The following is a 15,240-nucleotide window of genomic DNA, read 5'->3' as shown; positions in this document are numbered from 1 at the left end:
CGCTTGCATAATCCTGCTCAAACAAACACACTTATGGTTGAGAAAAAAAAAATTGAGGTAAATATGAGGGATTGAAGAAAAGGTCAGATGTGTGGTTAAAATGTAAAAGCAAAAGATTTGTCCCTTGCAATAACCTCCCAAAGCTGCCAAAGTGATTTGTGGCCACAAATTTCCAATAGGCATGCAGTGTTTTATGACAAGTTCTGTGCCCCGGTTCCCCTCCTGTGGAAAGAAGCGGAATGAGGTGCAAGGGGGCTGCAGTCCCAATTGCACACAAAACTTGCACATGCAAACTGAGAAGTCTGTAAAGGAGCACCTACATGCAGCTTCGACTGGTCAACAACACATGCACTTGTGGCCTCTGACGGAGATTCGAAGCGCTACTTGTTTCCCAACCTGTGTGCTGTGCCACCTAAAGGTCAACCAAACCACCAACAGGGACCTTTGTTCAAGTCAAATCCTTCAATAATTCCTGAAAAAAGAAATATATATATATATATATATATATATATATATATATGCGCGCTTCCGTAACCCCGTACAGAGCACAGTACGTCTATTGAGGGTTGATATTCCAACTGCTCCATGTGATCTCACCCCATAATGTCATCACTCTGGCTCATTTGAATTTTTACAAACTAGAAAGCGCCTGGTCTTTAAGCAGAAAATGTGTTTATTAGCCATCTGTTTCTTACACTGTGAGCCAAGATATGTTGTGTATCTGTTGATGTGTGTGTGTGCAAAAGAAGTGATATACTGGATCACAGATTGTTATATTGATAGGGTATATCCAAATATGTGTTGAAATATACAAACTGACAGTAATTGTTTTAACCTTTGAAAACGTTTTTTTGGGGAATGTATTCACTTAGCCCGGTGGTTGACTGGTTCGCGCGTCGGCTTCACAGTGTAGAGCTGCAAAGTTTGATTCCAGCTCAATAAATGACTTCTTCGGGTTGAAATATGTTGTATGTGTGTGTGTGTGTGACAGAATCATCTTCAACGAGTTTTATCATGATTAATGTGTCATATTGGGAAAGAATATGCCAGCTTTTAAATGAGCGGCTCAGCACGGAATGGGGCATGAATTGGATACACGAAACATAGAAATCATCATTCTAATCTGTGCGAGATGCACTAACGTGCTACTTTGCAAACCCACTCTGGTTCTTTTGGACTTATTTGAAAGTCACTCAATTAACAAGAAAGACTGTTCGCTCATCCCAGCCCATCTGCTGTGCTTTGATAACTCATTAATGGGAAAAATCCTCATCCCCAATGTTCCTGGTCAGGATTACGCATGCAGACCCAGCCACTGCAATTCACTTGCCTCCTGAATATGGCAGCCGCATTAAATGAACAAATTCATACTTGTGTGTGTGTGTGTGTGTGTGTGTGTGTGTGTGTGTGTGTGTGTGTGTGTGTGTGTGTGCGTGTGTGTGTGTGTGTGCGGACGCCGAAATAAATATTTCTCTGGCCGCACAGTGAAGGATGACAGGAACATGAAACAGAAGGAAAATGAAGTTAATGGATTCCATTATTGGTTACATTCGCTTTTGTGAGGACTACAGTGTCAATGCTGTAAAGACTCATGTCCATAAGGAGCAAGTTTGAAGGACTGTCAGACTGTATTGGCCATGTTTTGTCCCAGCAGTCCATTTTTAGCATTCACACTTTTGATTTTCACCTTTGCTGAAGAAAAACATATTTAGATTCGAAAAACATTCTGGTAGGGTGAGCCACTTGGTCGGCAGTCTGTCAATCAGGATTTGGCTCGACGATGGTACGAGATGATTTGAAAAACAGCTATGCACCAAAAACATAAAATGTATTTTAGGAACCAAGAAGGATGAAAACAGAGATCAATTGCTGGGGCTTTTAATCATTTCCATAGCAAAGCCTGAGTAAAATTGAGCAAACAGCGACTGCTCCAGGGCAGTCACCATTATGTGGAACCCCCTCATATTGTTTATGCTAAATGGCTGCATCATGTCGCGTGCCATAACTAATTATCAGAAGAAAACACATTTTTTATTTTTCCTTTCCCATAATAAATGATGCCCATTTTGTCTTTGACCTACAACATTTTCACAGAAACATTTTTTTTAACTCTAATTTATTTTCTTGTTTTAAAATTTACATCATCAGCAACTTTATATGTCTCTGAGAGAGGGGAAGCTGATCACACTATTGTAATAATTTCTTTTAACATAAATCCACTACCTTATAAGCAACACGTCGCCCCTATTTTCAGACATTTTAGTCACACGGTAACCCCGTGGCCCGCTCACAATATCCTCCCGCCTTATTCATAGCAGGGAAGTTGAAATCGGTAATAAAATATTCATATGCAGCTATTTGCTTGAGAGAATAATTTATTTTCTTGGGTGGATGCCTCTTTTAGAGACGTGCAACACGGGAAGCCTTGAGGGAGCGGAGTGTTGTGTGCAGTTACACTTTGATTGTGGGGAGATGGCGGGAAGATGAAAAGTTGGTCTCAGATGGGGATCAGAGTGAAGAGAGGAGAAGGATTCAGACAAGACGACCTTGGTGTTCTTAATGGGGAGTAAAGACAGCATGGGAGAATGCCTTGTGGACGCCGTTGCTTCCTTCCTGACAATTTTGGGAGGCTGCCAATGCCACTGAGGAGATCAAATATATGTTTAATCTACTCATCAACCAAGGGAGTAATTATTGCGTTTTTTTGCTGTTGTTGTTGTTCTGCAATGAAGTACTATTTACCTTACGACAACAAAATATTTTCCTTCTTCACTGCCTATTATTTATGTGAATCCCAGTGCCTCGTGTTGTGCATTGAGAACACAGGTATTTGTTTTCATATTTATTATTATTACTCTCTGGTGTCGCTGCTGCAATAACCTGAATTCCCTCCATTGTGGGAAGAATAAAAGCTTACTCTTTCCCTACAAAGAGTGGCCAATCGGCGTTTAGTGACTCATACAGATAGAATGGGGCACTTTTGGAAGAATATTAGATGCCATGCATTATGCTTAATGTCAAGTGAAAGGCAAGAACAACAAATAGACAAAGGTGTGATGTGGAGTAATTGTTCTAAAATGTGCCGTTTTCAAAGAACATAGTGCTCACACTCTTCGATTCATCTCACCGTTTATGTGTTACGGTAGTTCTATTATGAGAATTACCTTTTTTTTCCCCCACTCCTTACTCGCTCTACTGCTTTGATTTTATGGCAACATTTGGTAAAGTTTTGGAGCGTTGTTTGGAATTTGTGAGTTTGCACGTGCACACAAAGCTTGAGCAGGTATTGCCATGTACAATTGGAAGATTATTTTGCAACTAAAATCCCAAAAGAAGACATCAAGTTCATATGCAAGCAGCTTACAATAAGTACAATAGATTGACTAAGTAATGCCTTCTTTCAAATAGTGTTTTCATCAAACTGCATCGTGATACACCATTGCAATGTACTCAGGAGGGGAAGGTGTCAAACTTTTTGATACATTGTTTACTCACCAAAAAGAGGATGCGGAAGTTGGACAGGTCCCCGAAGAAATCCTCCACGCTGAGGACTTGCGGGTCAAAGGCAAAATAACTACCCGTGTTCTCGTAGAGCTTCTGCATGTTCTTGTGCATGATGGACAGCTTCTCGTACTGCTCCCGTGCATGCTTGCAGAAGCCGTGAGAGGGACACGGTTAAGGAAAAAAGGGAACAATGTGGACTTGATGTGATGGTTGAAAACCACACTCCCACACTCACTAAAATAAATGGACTGGTAAGTAAACAAAGTGAGTATGACAATAGTTGAACATTAAATGCTGCAGAAGTCAAATAAATACATAATTAAATAAATAAACCATTATTTTTTTACATACATCCTCAAATCATCACACATGAAACTCTTACTATCACAACACAGCACATATCAGCTAACCAGTCAGCGGCTAAGCAACTAGCATGAGAAGCAAATGTCATTAGACGGCATTAGCAAAAAAAGTAACACTTCTCAGTCATTTACAGAGCTGTTGGCACTCATCTGCAACTATCAAGATATTTGCAAGACAAAAGCCCTGAGACAAAACTGGAGTCGCTTCTACTCTGAATGCATCTGCTTCAAGGTAAATTCAGTTGCTAAAAGCCTCAAAATGGCTGCCTCAGATGAAGGCCACTGAGAGTACTGTGTGAAACCATTGTGGCATGTTTCTCACCAAAATGTTTCTTGAATTCTAAATTGCAAGATACTCCAGCATTACGGTACCATTGTATGACATCACTCCCATCAATGTGAAGTGGCACCTGTGTCAAGGTCAACAGAGACTGGGGCATATCAAAAACAGAGACACTCGGAACGTCATAACAATCACCCCTCCATCATACTTTGGAGTCAATGGCAGAGCGAGCGAATAGCCGCAGCAGTGCACCATTGGAAAGGGTGTGTTGCAGTCAGCGGCACGAAACACACGGCTGCAGCAGGAGCTGATTGGAGTCATTGTTCTATTGTTTCTCCCAACAACAGCGCGGTCAGGTTGTTTTGAACCTGGCTGCTCATGCCGCACTGTGTAATTTACTGAACAGGCGCGCCACTTTTCTCCCGGTGAATGGCTATTGACAGCCAACATCAGTTAAGCATTATCGCAGCAGCCACCTGACCTCGGCGAGACTCGCGCTTGGACACTTGGAAGCCTCAAAGGGAACGGCCGCGAACAGTACAGGGAAGGCTCAAAGATCATCACTATGATCAGCTACTGCTGGAGATCTGATGAAAGGATAATGGCAAATATAATTATTCACTCCATGCAACCTACGGATGCAAAAGAAATGTACCTGCGACACTTGGTGTTCAAAGTAACAGCAAAGTGTTAAAACACATCTGGTCTCTGTTAGCAATGGAAGGGCCAGAGCTCAGCCAAATCCTCAGAAGTGTGAGGCACAATTGCGAACAACAAGGCCACCCTGCTGCGCATTCATTATTCCATTACACAAAATGGAAGATTCTGCTCACCCGTGTATCCAATCCACTCTTTCTGAGATGTGCTTCACATCTGTATTGCATGTCAACTTGACAAATGCTACTGCAGCCCGGGACCATTGCGCTACACTCGACTGCTATTATCTTGAGCACGGTATGTCACTGATGGTGTAGTGGTGTCTTTGCCTGACTTTCAAGCAGCATAGGTTCGATTTGCACCTGGTGATGGTGTGAGTCTGAAGGCACTATTTGTTGTGCCCAGTGCAAGTGCGGCAAGTGCCAACTGTGTGCACCGGAGGAGCTTTTTCACTTTTGGTATTTTCATTGATAGGGGATGGTACAAAGGGGTATTTGTGACATTGTGGGAGTGAACACAGCCAGCTTGATTCGCAGCAAGTGGAAGGAGCCTCCCGCATTACCTTGAAATTCAGTGCAGTCACGGCATACACAGTCTGTGGCATTGCAGAAGCAGAAATTCATTCATTACAAGCAACTGCAAGCAGAGCTCCTCAGGTCACAGATGTTAAGTGGACACTTGGAGAACGCTTTCCACTCCGATCCTTTGTGTCCGTCTGTGTTCATGCAGAATGTTACATTATCACATAGTAGCTGACCTTGCATCATATGCATAGAAACATGGGTCTACGCAATATGAATTACCGTATTTTCATGACTATAAGGCGCCATTAAAAGTCTTAAATTTTCTCCAAAATGGACAGGACGCCTTATAATATGGAGCGTCTTGTGTATGCGCCGAGTTCCAAAGCCTGACCGAGAGCACCTCTGGCCGACACGCTATTTATATAGAGAAAAGGCGGAGTGAGTGACGACAGGCATGCAGAAGTCCGTCAATGAGTGAAGGGTGGGCGTGTAAGAGGACGCTAAAGGCACGTCCCTAGCAGGTACAGTAGCAGTCGCCAATGAGTGAAGGGTGAGCGTGTAAGAGGACGCTAAAGGCACGCCCCTAGCAGGTACCAGTCGCGTGAGTACATTGTAAAATGGCGAAATAAAGTACAACCGAACTCAGTTTTGCTTCCGTTGCCTTTTTAAAAACGTGTTTTTAGCGTGCGTGCATGCATGCCGTATGTTTAAGCTGGCGTATGTTTTACCATGCCTGGCTGCGCCCAATAATACAGTGTGTTTTGTTTATGTGTCAAATACAGAAATAGCACCCCTTACTGAGACTGCGCCCAACCATACGGTGCGTCGAATGGTCGTGAAAATACGGTATGTTAATACAATACAATACATGCTGATTTATATAGCACTTTCACAACAGCGGCAGCTGTAACAAAGCGCTGAACAAAACAGTTAACATAAAGTAAAACAATAAACACAACACATAACATAAAACACGGACAGTTGTGCAGTCCTAACCACTTTTCCGTCACACGCTTTGTTGTTTGAAGCAGTTTGAGATGAAAGAGGAGAGAATAAAGTGTCCTTTAACCAGTGGATCAGAGACGTCATGCTCAATATGTGCACACGTCGGCTACAAGCTAAGTTTCCAAGTCAACAAGAAGCTATAGCATCCATTAACGAAAAAAGAGATTGGTTCACTTCTCCTGTCCCATGGAAATCCATTTCAATTCCAAGCGGCGACTCTCGGTTCCAAATACGCATCGGCGCTCTGCGCCAATGCTCCTCTCTCCTCATCCTCAACTTCAGCAGCCATCCATCCAGCCGCACCAACGCCGACTGTCCAACAGCGCCGACATATCCACTGAACAAAACGGGGTTGTGAAAAATGCTGCCCATTACAGGCGCAAAAAACACAAGCGCCCCAGGTCTGTCCAGCACCGACAGTTAATGGCGCCGACATTCCTCCCAATCAAAATCTGTGCTGGTACAGGCGTGCTGCCGAGAAGGCGCAACCACCAAGCACAGATACTTCTCCTTTGACGAATGTTGTGGCCAAAAAACGCTGAAAACAGTCCATATCAGGTCCACACGATGAAACAACAAACAACATGTGACAAAACAAAAGACAAAAAAACCAAAAAAGAACAAAAAAGCAAGGCTCTTGAAGAGCACTTGCCAAAGGCTGCCTACTCGGGCGCTATCTTGGAAAAAAAAAGAAAAAGAAAAAAAATTATCAGCATGTGGTTTGTTGACTTTTGGCCAGAAAGGTGGAGCTGAAGTGATTTTGACCATTTATCATTTGATGAAGTAAATGCTCAGGAATTAAGTCCCATGTATTTTTAAATAACTGACGTAAATTATTCACGAATGTGCCTGTGTTATATCTGTGGACTTAAATGAGCCTTGTACTGTATGTTACCTTTGTTTTCATGCATAAAAGGGGAGTGCAGGTTGGCTGGGGTAGATCTTGAGAACCACCCGAGCACAGGATGGTAAATTCCAGGTGAGTGAAAAGCACCCCTGCTTCTTCAGACATGATTTATCATCCTTGCTTCTATCAGGCACTTTTATTTCTTTCGAGGTACACCTCCCTTGACCTTCATTTGAAAGCTCTCTAGAAGAAGCAAACAGACAGTGAAGGGCAGCATGACCGAACTCCTTGGGGGGAGGGGGGGGGGAGTTAATGGTTGCAAAAAGTACACAAGGGATCTTCTGGAGTTTCTCATGCATTCCAACACGCATATACCCACAATTAGGGGGTGGTAGGATAGCACCTACAAAGAAATTGCAATGATTTTCATCAATGAAGTAGGAGACACTCTATTGAACCATCGGATATATTATTAACAAACATAAAGCATAACTTTTTTCAGCATTTTTTGGCCACGACATTCATCAAGGAGGAAACTCTGTGCTTGGTGGTTGCGCCTTCTCGGCAGCATGGGTATACCAGCACTGTTTTTGCCTGGGAGGAATGTCGGCACCATTTGACTGTCGTTGCTGGACAGTCCCGAAGCGCTTGTGTCTCGCGCCTGTTATGGGCAGCATTTTTCACAGCCCCACTTTGTTCAGCGGAGAGATCGGTGTTGTTGAACGGTCTGCGGCTGGATGGATGTAAGGCTTGAGGGGCCGACGATGAGAAGAAAGGAGCGTTAGCGCGGAGCGCCGATGCGGATGCGGAACTGGGAGTCGCGGCTTGGAATTGAAGTGGATTTACATGGGACAGGAGATGTGAGACAATCTCTTTTTCGTCAATGGACGCTACAGCTTCGTGTTTGCTTTCAAAACTTAGGTTGCAGCAGACGTGTGCACATTTTCAGCATGACGTCTCTGATCCACTGGTGAAAGGACACTTTGATCCTCTCCTCTTTCATCTATAACTGCTTCAGACAACAAAGTGTATGCGAAAAGTGGTGAAGATTGCACGACTGTCTGTGTCCTATGTGTTGTGTTGTGTTGTGTTATTTTTGTCATTTTGACTTTAAAATGGCGCCGCGTGAGTGGCTGCCTTTCCAGCAGCTCCTATATTTTGTTGTTCTACTTCTTCCTTTCATAACTTTGCTGCTGTGAATCGGGAATTTCTCCATTGCGAGACTCAAAAAGGTTATCTTATCTTATCTTAAAGCAACAATGCTTACAAAGTACAATTCATGGCAAACCTGAAAAAAAAGAAAAAACAGTAATACAACCAGTAAATTTTGAATTTGCGAGAACTAAACACATTTTAAAACAGTATATAACAGGAATTATTTAGTTCTATATGGGTATAATCTTTATGTATTATATTATTAATATATGTATTATTGAGTGCCACTGACTTAGACCAGGAATGGATGGGCAACTTACAAGCTGGAGGGGGCTAAAATTCTTCATCGGTGCTACTTGTGGCAGTATAGGACCACACAATTCCTAACCAGAGAGAAATGTTTTTTTAAATATGGCCAAAAATATGTGCATATGTGGGAAATATGTGCTCTCGATATATTTAATTTTTGAAAATACTCTTCTCAATGCATATTTAAAAGATCTGCTATCCTAACCCAAAAATAAATGTTTTGAAGCAAACAACAAAATAACCACAAAATAGGACTTTTTTTTTCCCTGTGCAATGGGCTCTCTTGCAAAAAAAAAAAGAGACCAATCAAGGATGGCACAAAACTGCAAAACAGCAAACCAACATGCATTGTACATTTTTTTCTCCAAAAATCATCTCACGCAAATATTTAATATTATTGAGGTAGAGTGTTTGTCCTGCATATCAAAATTATTAGGCCTGCTCATATTGTAGAATAGGGCAGTAATAGACCTGGTGTAGGTATAACTAAGCCATGTCTGCCATCTAGTGGTTAATGGTGAAGTTACAACTTGAATATACAGACTACCCCTGCACAATTGCACGTCACCCGCAGATTCACATATTCACATTTTTTTTCAGCATTTTAAAATATTTTGGGTATTTCCTTTTTTTTCCCATTCCAATTGTTTTCCTCAATTTCCCCATTTTTGTGGAAACATATAATAAAACCTTAGCAGTGTTATTGGAAGAATTATGGGGGATTTGTAAAAAACATAAATCAATGTTTGTATATTTATTCATTTACTTTCAAGTCATCATCTGCCGCCAGTTGCCCATCCCTGACTAAGATTACGTGTTCTGGTCACAAACACATCATCAATAGAGGCAGTGCTTCATTTTTTGCTGTTTATGGCCTCTAGGTCTTTATGTTTCTTCTAGTTCTCGGAATGTTGACTCCATATTCCAGCCTCACACCATACACAAACATGCGTACACCTTAGTACATTATTCGTCCCGTGGGGGTCCAAGTGGACTGAGGCTGCCTCGGCTTCTTGTATTTCCACACCAAAGATATCATTGTCTCTCACACACCCACCCACCCACATACACACACACACACACACACATGCAAACGCACACACACACGTATATATGTGCACACAAAAACACACGCACACACACACACAGTATGACTGTGAGCCTTTAAGTTTGCATAAATGTATGTATATTAAATCAGTACATAAATCATATGATCTATTCATCCATCCATCCATTTGTGAATCATCCCCACAAGGGTCACGGTCATGCTGCAGCCTATCCCAGCCATCTTGGGGCAACAGGCGGGGTACACCCTGAACTGGTGTCAAGCCAATCGCTGAGAACGCATCGACGAACAATCATTTGCGCTCAAAATCACACCCAGGGAAAATTTAGAGTTGTTCATTGACCTGCCACACATGTTTTTGGGATGTGGGAGGAAACCAGAGTACGCAGAGAAAACCCACGCGGGCAGGGGGAGAACACGCAAACCGCACACAGGCAGGCCGGAGCCAGAATCGAAACTGCACTGTGACGCCAGCGTGCTATCAACACACCGGCTCATGCTACCTATTTGAATTAGCGAGTTTTTTAAAAGTGCTGCATAAAAAAATGAACGGTGGGGCCAGAAGCCTCCGAAATAAATCTCTTCAACCCAGTTCCATTAATGTTTATTTAATGCTTTTCCTGTGTGCTGGCTGGGGCCTCCATCCATCGCGCTGCACTAAGCCTGCTTAGAGCATGGCTGCTCCCTTTAGCCTCACGCCGACTGCCATACAGCCCCTGTGGGCCAAATTACACCGAGGCTGCCCACTGACAGAGCACGGCCGAGCGACACAGGTGCACGCGAAACGGGTGAACGGATGTGGAGAGACGAGCAAAAGGGTGAGAAATTTCAGGTGACTCAAGCAGCAGTGGTGATTCAAGATAAAGGAAGACAAAGGGAGCTGTTTCATTAATACGGTGCGGTTAGCCTCACATTGATGCAGAATGGGACTTGCCATGTGCTCGTGTGTGTGGTCAGACAAGGAGAGCGAGCTCTGTAGGGCAGGCAGGAAAGAGGCTGACAGCGTCCAGCGTGGGGAGCACAGCGTCAACACTGGAGCTGTCATGGTGAATTAGGCAAATGGCCACATTCCGGAATTTGGGTTGTGACCTGGTGCTGAAGTGAACGGAAAGAGGATGCTGGTGTCCCCAATGCTCCATGCACTGGAATTCATGTTTCAAGGTTACGTAGCCTAGTTTTGTATGCATATCACTACCAGTGAGCGTAACAGTAAAAATATGTATACAAATTTGAAACAATAAAACTTGATGATAATGCTTCCCAGTCACAACAAACTAGTTACAATTATTTCTTTTTTTTTTAGGGCGTGAAACAAGCAATTTCAGCATATCACAACAGTTCAAGTTGATACACAATGATCAAAATGCTGGAATATAGCTAATACGAGCAACACTTTTTTAGGGGCTTCAATTAAACTCGTAGAAGAACACACTGCCTTGTCTGATTTTGTAGGAGGTGTTATGTGTTGTAACAAGATACAGTATATATATATATGTTTTAATTAAATTTAAGGCAAGGCAAAGCAGCTTTATTAATGTTGCGCATTTCATCCATAAATGTGCTTTACATAATTTAAAAAATACTTCACTTAACAAGATTTATTTGCAACGTTTAATTACATTTGATTGAAAAAATATCCATTAGAATGTCACAACCTTACTAGAACGCAACCATGTCACTCCAATTGAAATTATAAATGTGTTCAAAATGTTTGAAATATGAGCTATGTTCGACTCAATTTTGACATTGATATATTGTTTTGTATATGAGTTATAAATTCTTAGGATCAACTTAAAATATGAACATTGGAGTTTTTTTTGATGTTGCTGATTCAATTCAAATCAGGCTCGGAGACCAGAGATGATTGAATCGGTTAAAAACATGAATTCCTCAGTGAGGCAATACCGTGCGTATTGCTGGAGTTTGTCCAAATTCATCACAGCAAATTGGATGACAATCAACCGGCGAGAAGCTCCAGTTTGACCACCCATCTGCACACAATACACAGTGTTGGATTACAGAAGGTGCCAACGGGGTGATGGTGATTAGTAGAAGCCACCCTCTTCATGAGTTGTAATTAATGCAGAGCATTAGTGTGCTTTCTGCTTCAGTCCCTCAAATGCTCAATCATACAATTTCTTTATGGTAATGTATTCTTACCCTGGACAGATTGGGAGTTACATTTTCAAATGGATGTTACATTTTCAAATGGATGTTGCATTTTCAAATGGATATTTTCTTGCTGTCAAGTGGCAGAACGTTACATCATGTAATCACAATTGGAATTTTTATCTTTTGAAAATCACGATAAATCACTGCTCCAAACTATCCTAACACACGCGCATATGCGCACAAACGCGCGTGATGAGCAACAGCCATAACGGACCCTAACGTGATCAAAACAGAAAAAATAAACTACATACAAGACAAGAATGAGTTTGTGAGAAGAGAATCACATTTACATTGAACATGTGCATGAATTAATGAACGATTCTGCCAAAGAGGATAAATAGGTCTTGGGATGGGCATTTGTGGAAGAATGTAAAAAAAAAAGAAAAATCGTGAAAATAGCTACGGTGAAGACAATGGCCCCTGTCTTATGCTTCAACACATTAAACTCAGTTCTATGACTCAAAATTTTGAAAGGGTATGAAATTATGAATGTGTTTGGGCTGGACTGTCACTTCACATATTGATGCATTCACACAATTAGACAAGTTTGTCTCCAACTCATTCATCTTCGATTCACTTCATCAGGCACCTTTTTTTCCCCAAAGATGAGACCTTTATTGACTATTATCATTTGTTTCTTTGTCCAACCAAACGCAGAGAGCCGGCCGGCTTCACAGTATGCTCGTCAATGTATTCCGCTCCGTGAAATATTCATGCCAATTGAGAGGAAGGTCGCTTCTGCTTTAACATCCAAAGCTCCTCACGACACCACCCAGCCGCCATTGGAATAATTCAATAATGACTACATGTGATAAGGGGGAGAGGGTATATCAATTAGATATGAGGGGATTAGAACCTTGGGAATGACCTGTTGAGTAGTGAACTTTGAATGGAGAAAGCGCGAGAGGTGACTGTCTCCTCGACACTTCACTATACCTTTCATGCTTGTTTTCACACCGCTCACGCATTGACGTCCCTGGCCTGTGCCTTCCTGTGTCATTTCCACATTCAGGTCCAAACACGACAGTGCCAATACAACACTGAGACTTGTCAAATCTTAAAAAGGTCAAGTCTCTTGCAGCTGCCGACGCGGATTTAATCGGTAAACATCAATCCCTGTCGTCCGCGTCAGGCATGAACCCTTCAAGTGCCAGGCACTCGGGCGCCATGCGTGTCATTTAATACGTACACTGGCTAATCTCGTAAACATCTCGCCACTTAAAGGCGAGTGGAAGTCACGTGCTATTCACAATAGACATGTCACCATCGATTGATCGGATCATCAGCGACAACCCCTGTTCTTCCTAATGAGAGCGACATGTAAGCTTTGATGTTTCATATGACCATTGTGATTAACTTAAAGCGACATGATTTCATCATCTGACCTTAAAATAACAAGCACAACAATAACAACGTCACTTGGACGGGAGCACACTGTAATCGGGAGAGTGGTGGCTCTGTTGGTCCCCTGGCAACTACAGATTGGCTACCTTATTAGTCTGTAACATCATTTTTCTATAACCTCACTTTTTCTTTTCTCTTGTTACTGTCCACTGTCTTTATGTGCTCACAAATGCCAAAGCATCTTTAAAATGCAAGTCCCTCAAACAGTGGCCTCCGCTCGAATAGCTTCGTCTCTGTACATTGCAAAGTCTCGTATCGGTATGATGCACCGGTGTTCAGCGCCACTATAAATTGTGACACGTCTCTGCATTAGTGTCATATGTCACTGTTGTTTAGTTAAGTGAAATAGTTGTTGAGTTGAAAACGAACCATCAACAATAAAATACTACTCCTAACAATAGGTTATAAAATGGACATTTTGAGACCAACAATAATAACCACACACTTCGTAATGACAATAAATACCACTACGGCTGCTACCAGTATGACTACTGCAGCAACAAGTGCTGCTACTACAACTACCATATTTTCCGGATTATGAATCACAGTTTTGTTTTGGGTTTTTTTTTTCATAGTTTGGCTGGGGGTGTGATTTATACTCTGGAGCGACTTATGTGTGAAATGATTAATACATTATATCGTTTCACATGTTATTTTCACATCAAACCGCAAGAGGGTGCTCTAGGCCTGTGTTGATACTTTCCACATTGGTTAAGTCAAGTCAAGTCAAGTCAACAGTATTTATAGAGCACTTTCAAACAGCCATCGCTGCATACAAAGTGCTGTACATGGAGCAATTTAACATGCACAATAAACAGTAAGACAAATCGGTAATAAAGGCGGTAGAAAGCACCAAACAGTAAAACCAAGAACAAATCTAAGTCATGCTGAGTCGAATGCCAAAGAATACAAGTGAGTTTTGAGGAGGGTTTTGAAGATGGGCAGCGAGGAGGCTTGCCGAATGTTCAGTGAGAGGTCATTCCAGAGAGAGGGACCAGCAACAGAAAAGGCTCGATCCCCTCTGAGCCTCAGTTTAGTTCTTGGTACTTCTAATCAAGTCTGGTCCACAGACCTGAGGCGCCGGGCAGGTGTGTAGGGGCGGATGAGCTCAGAGAGGTAAGGTGGCGCGAGATTATTCAGAGATTTGAAAACAAATAAGAGGATCTTGAAAATAACTCTAAAATGAATGGGGAGCCAGTGAAGGGATGCCAGAGTAGGAGTTATGTGCTCCCTCTTACGAGTACCAGTCAAGAGGCGAGCGGCGGCATTCTGGACCAGCTGAAGGCGCTTAATGGAGGACTGGCTGACTCCAAAGTAAAGGGCATTGCAGTAATCGAGCCGGGATGTGACAAAGGCATGAATTACTGTCTCAAAGTGCTCATGTGAGAGGAGAGGTTTTATTTTGGCCAGCTGTCTAAGGTGAAAGAAGCTGGATTTAACAACGGCACCAATTTGCCGATCGAGTTTGAAATCACTGTCCAGTTTAAGGCCCAAGTTTGAGACTGTTGACTTAAGATAAGGAGACAGGGGGCCCAAGTCTACAGGATGGAATGTACAAGGGCCACTGGGACCAAACAATATCACCTCTGTCTTCTTTTCATTGAATCTCAAGAAATTTTGTGCCATCCAGGTTTTGATTTCTTCCAGACAGGATAGGAGTGGCCTTAATGAGAAGGCATCTTTCTTGCTCAGTGGGACATAGATCTGGCAGTCATCTGCATAGCAGTGGAAGGGAATACCATGTTTCCTTAAGATGGAACCCAATGGGAGCAGATACAGCGAGAACAGCAGAGGCCCCAGAATTTAGCCCTGTGGAACACCACATGACAGGGGAGCAGTGCGTGACTCAGAGCAGCCAAGGCTGACACAGAAGGTTCTGTCAGCTAAATAGGACCTAAACCACTCAAGAGCACTGCCGCCAATGCCCACCAAGTGCTGCAAACGAGTCAGCA

At 42.6% G+C, this 15,240-nt stretch overlaps 1 protein-coding gene across 4 annotated transcripts in view; it reads right to left on the bottom strand.

The window, feature by feature from the left end:
* The window catches only part of diaph2 (diaphanous-related formin 2), a 397,003-nt gene that overhangs the window by 88,036 nt on the left and 293,727 nt on the right, over positions 1 to 15,240 (bottom strand). For all 4 annotated transcript variants that reach the window (XM_086133318.1, XM_086133344.1, XM_086133327.1 and 1 more), the window contains one exon: positions 3,496 to 3,660. In XM_086133318.1, coding sequence (XP_085989444.1) covers positions 3,496 to 3,660 — 165 coding nt within the window. The remainder of the gene's footprint in view (positions 1 to 3,495; positions 3,661 to 15,240) is intronic.

This window comes from Hippocampus guttulatus, chromosome 2, assembly GCF_054856545.1.
Source record: "Hippocampus guttulatus isolate MCC_2025c chromosome 2, RoL_Hgut_1.0, whole genome shotgun sequence".
NCBI classification, from domain to species: Eukaryota; Metazoa; Chordata; class Actinopteri; order Syngnathiformes; family Syngnathidae; genus Hippocampus; species Hippocampus guttulatus.
This window is presented reverse-complemented; position numbering and strand designations above follow the sequence as displayed.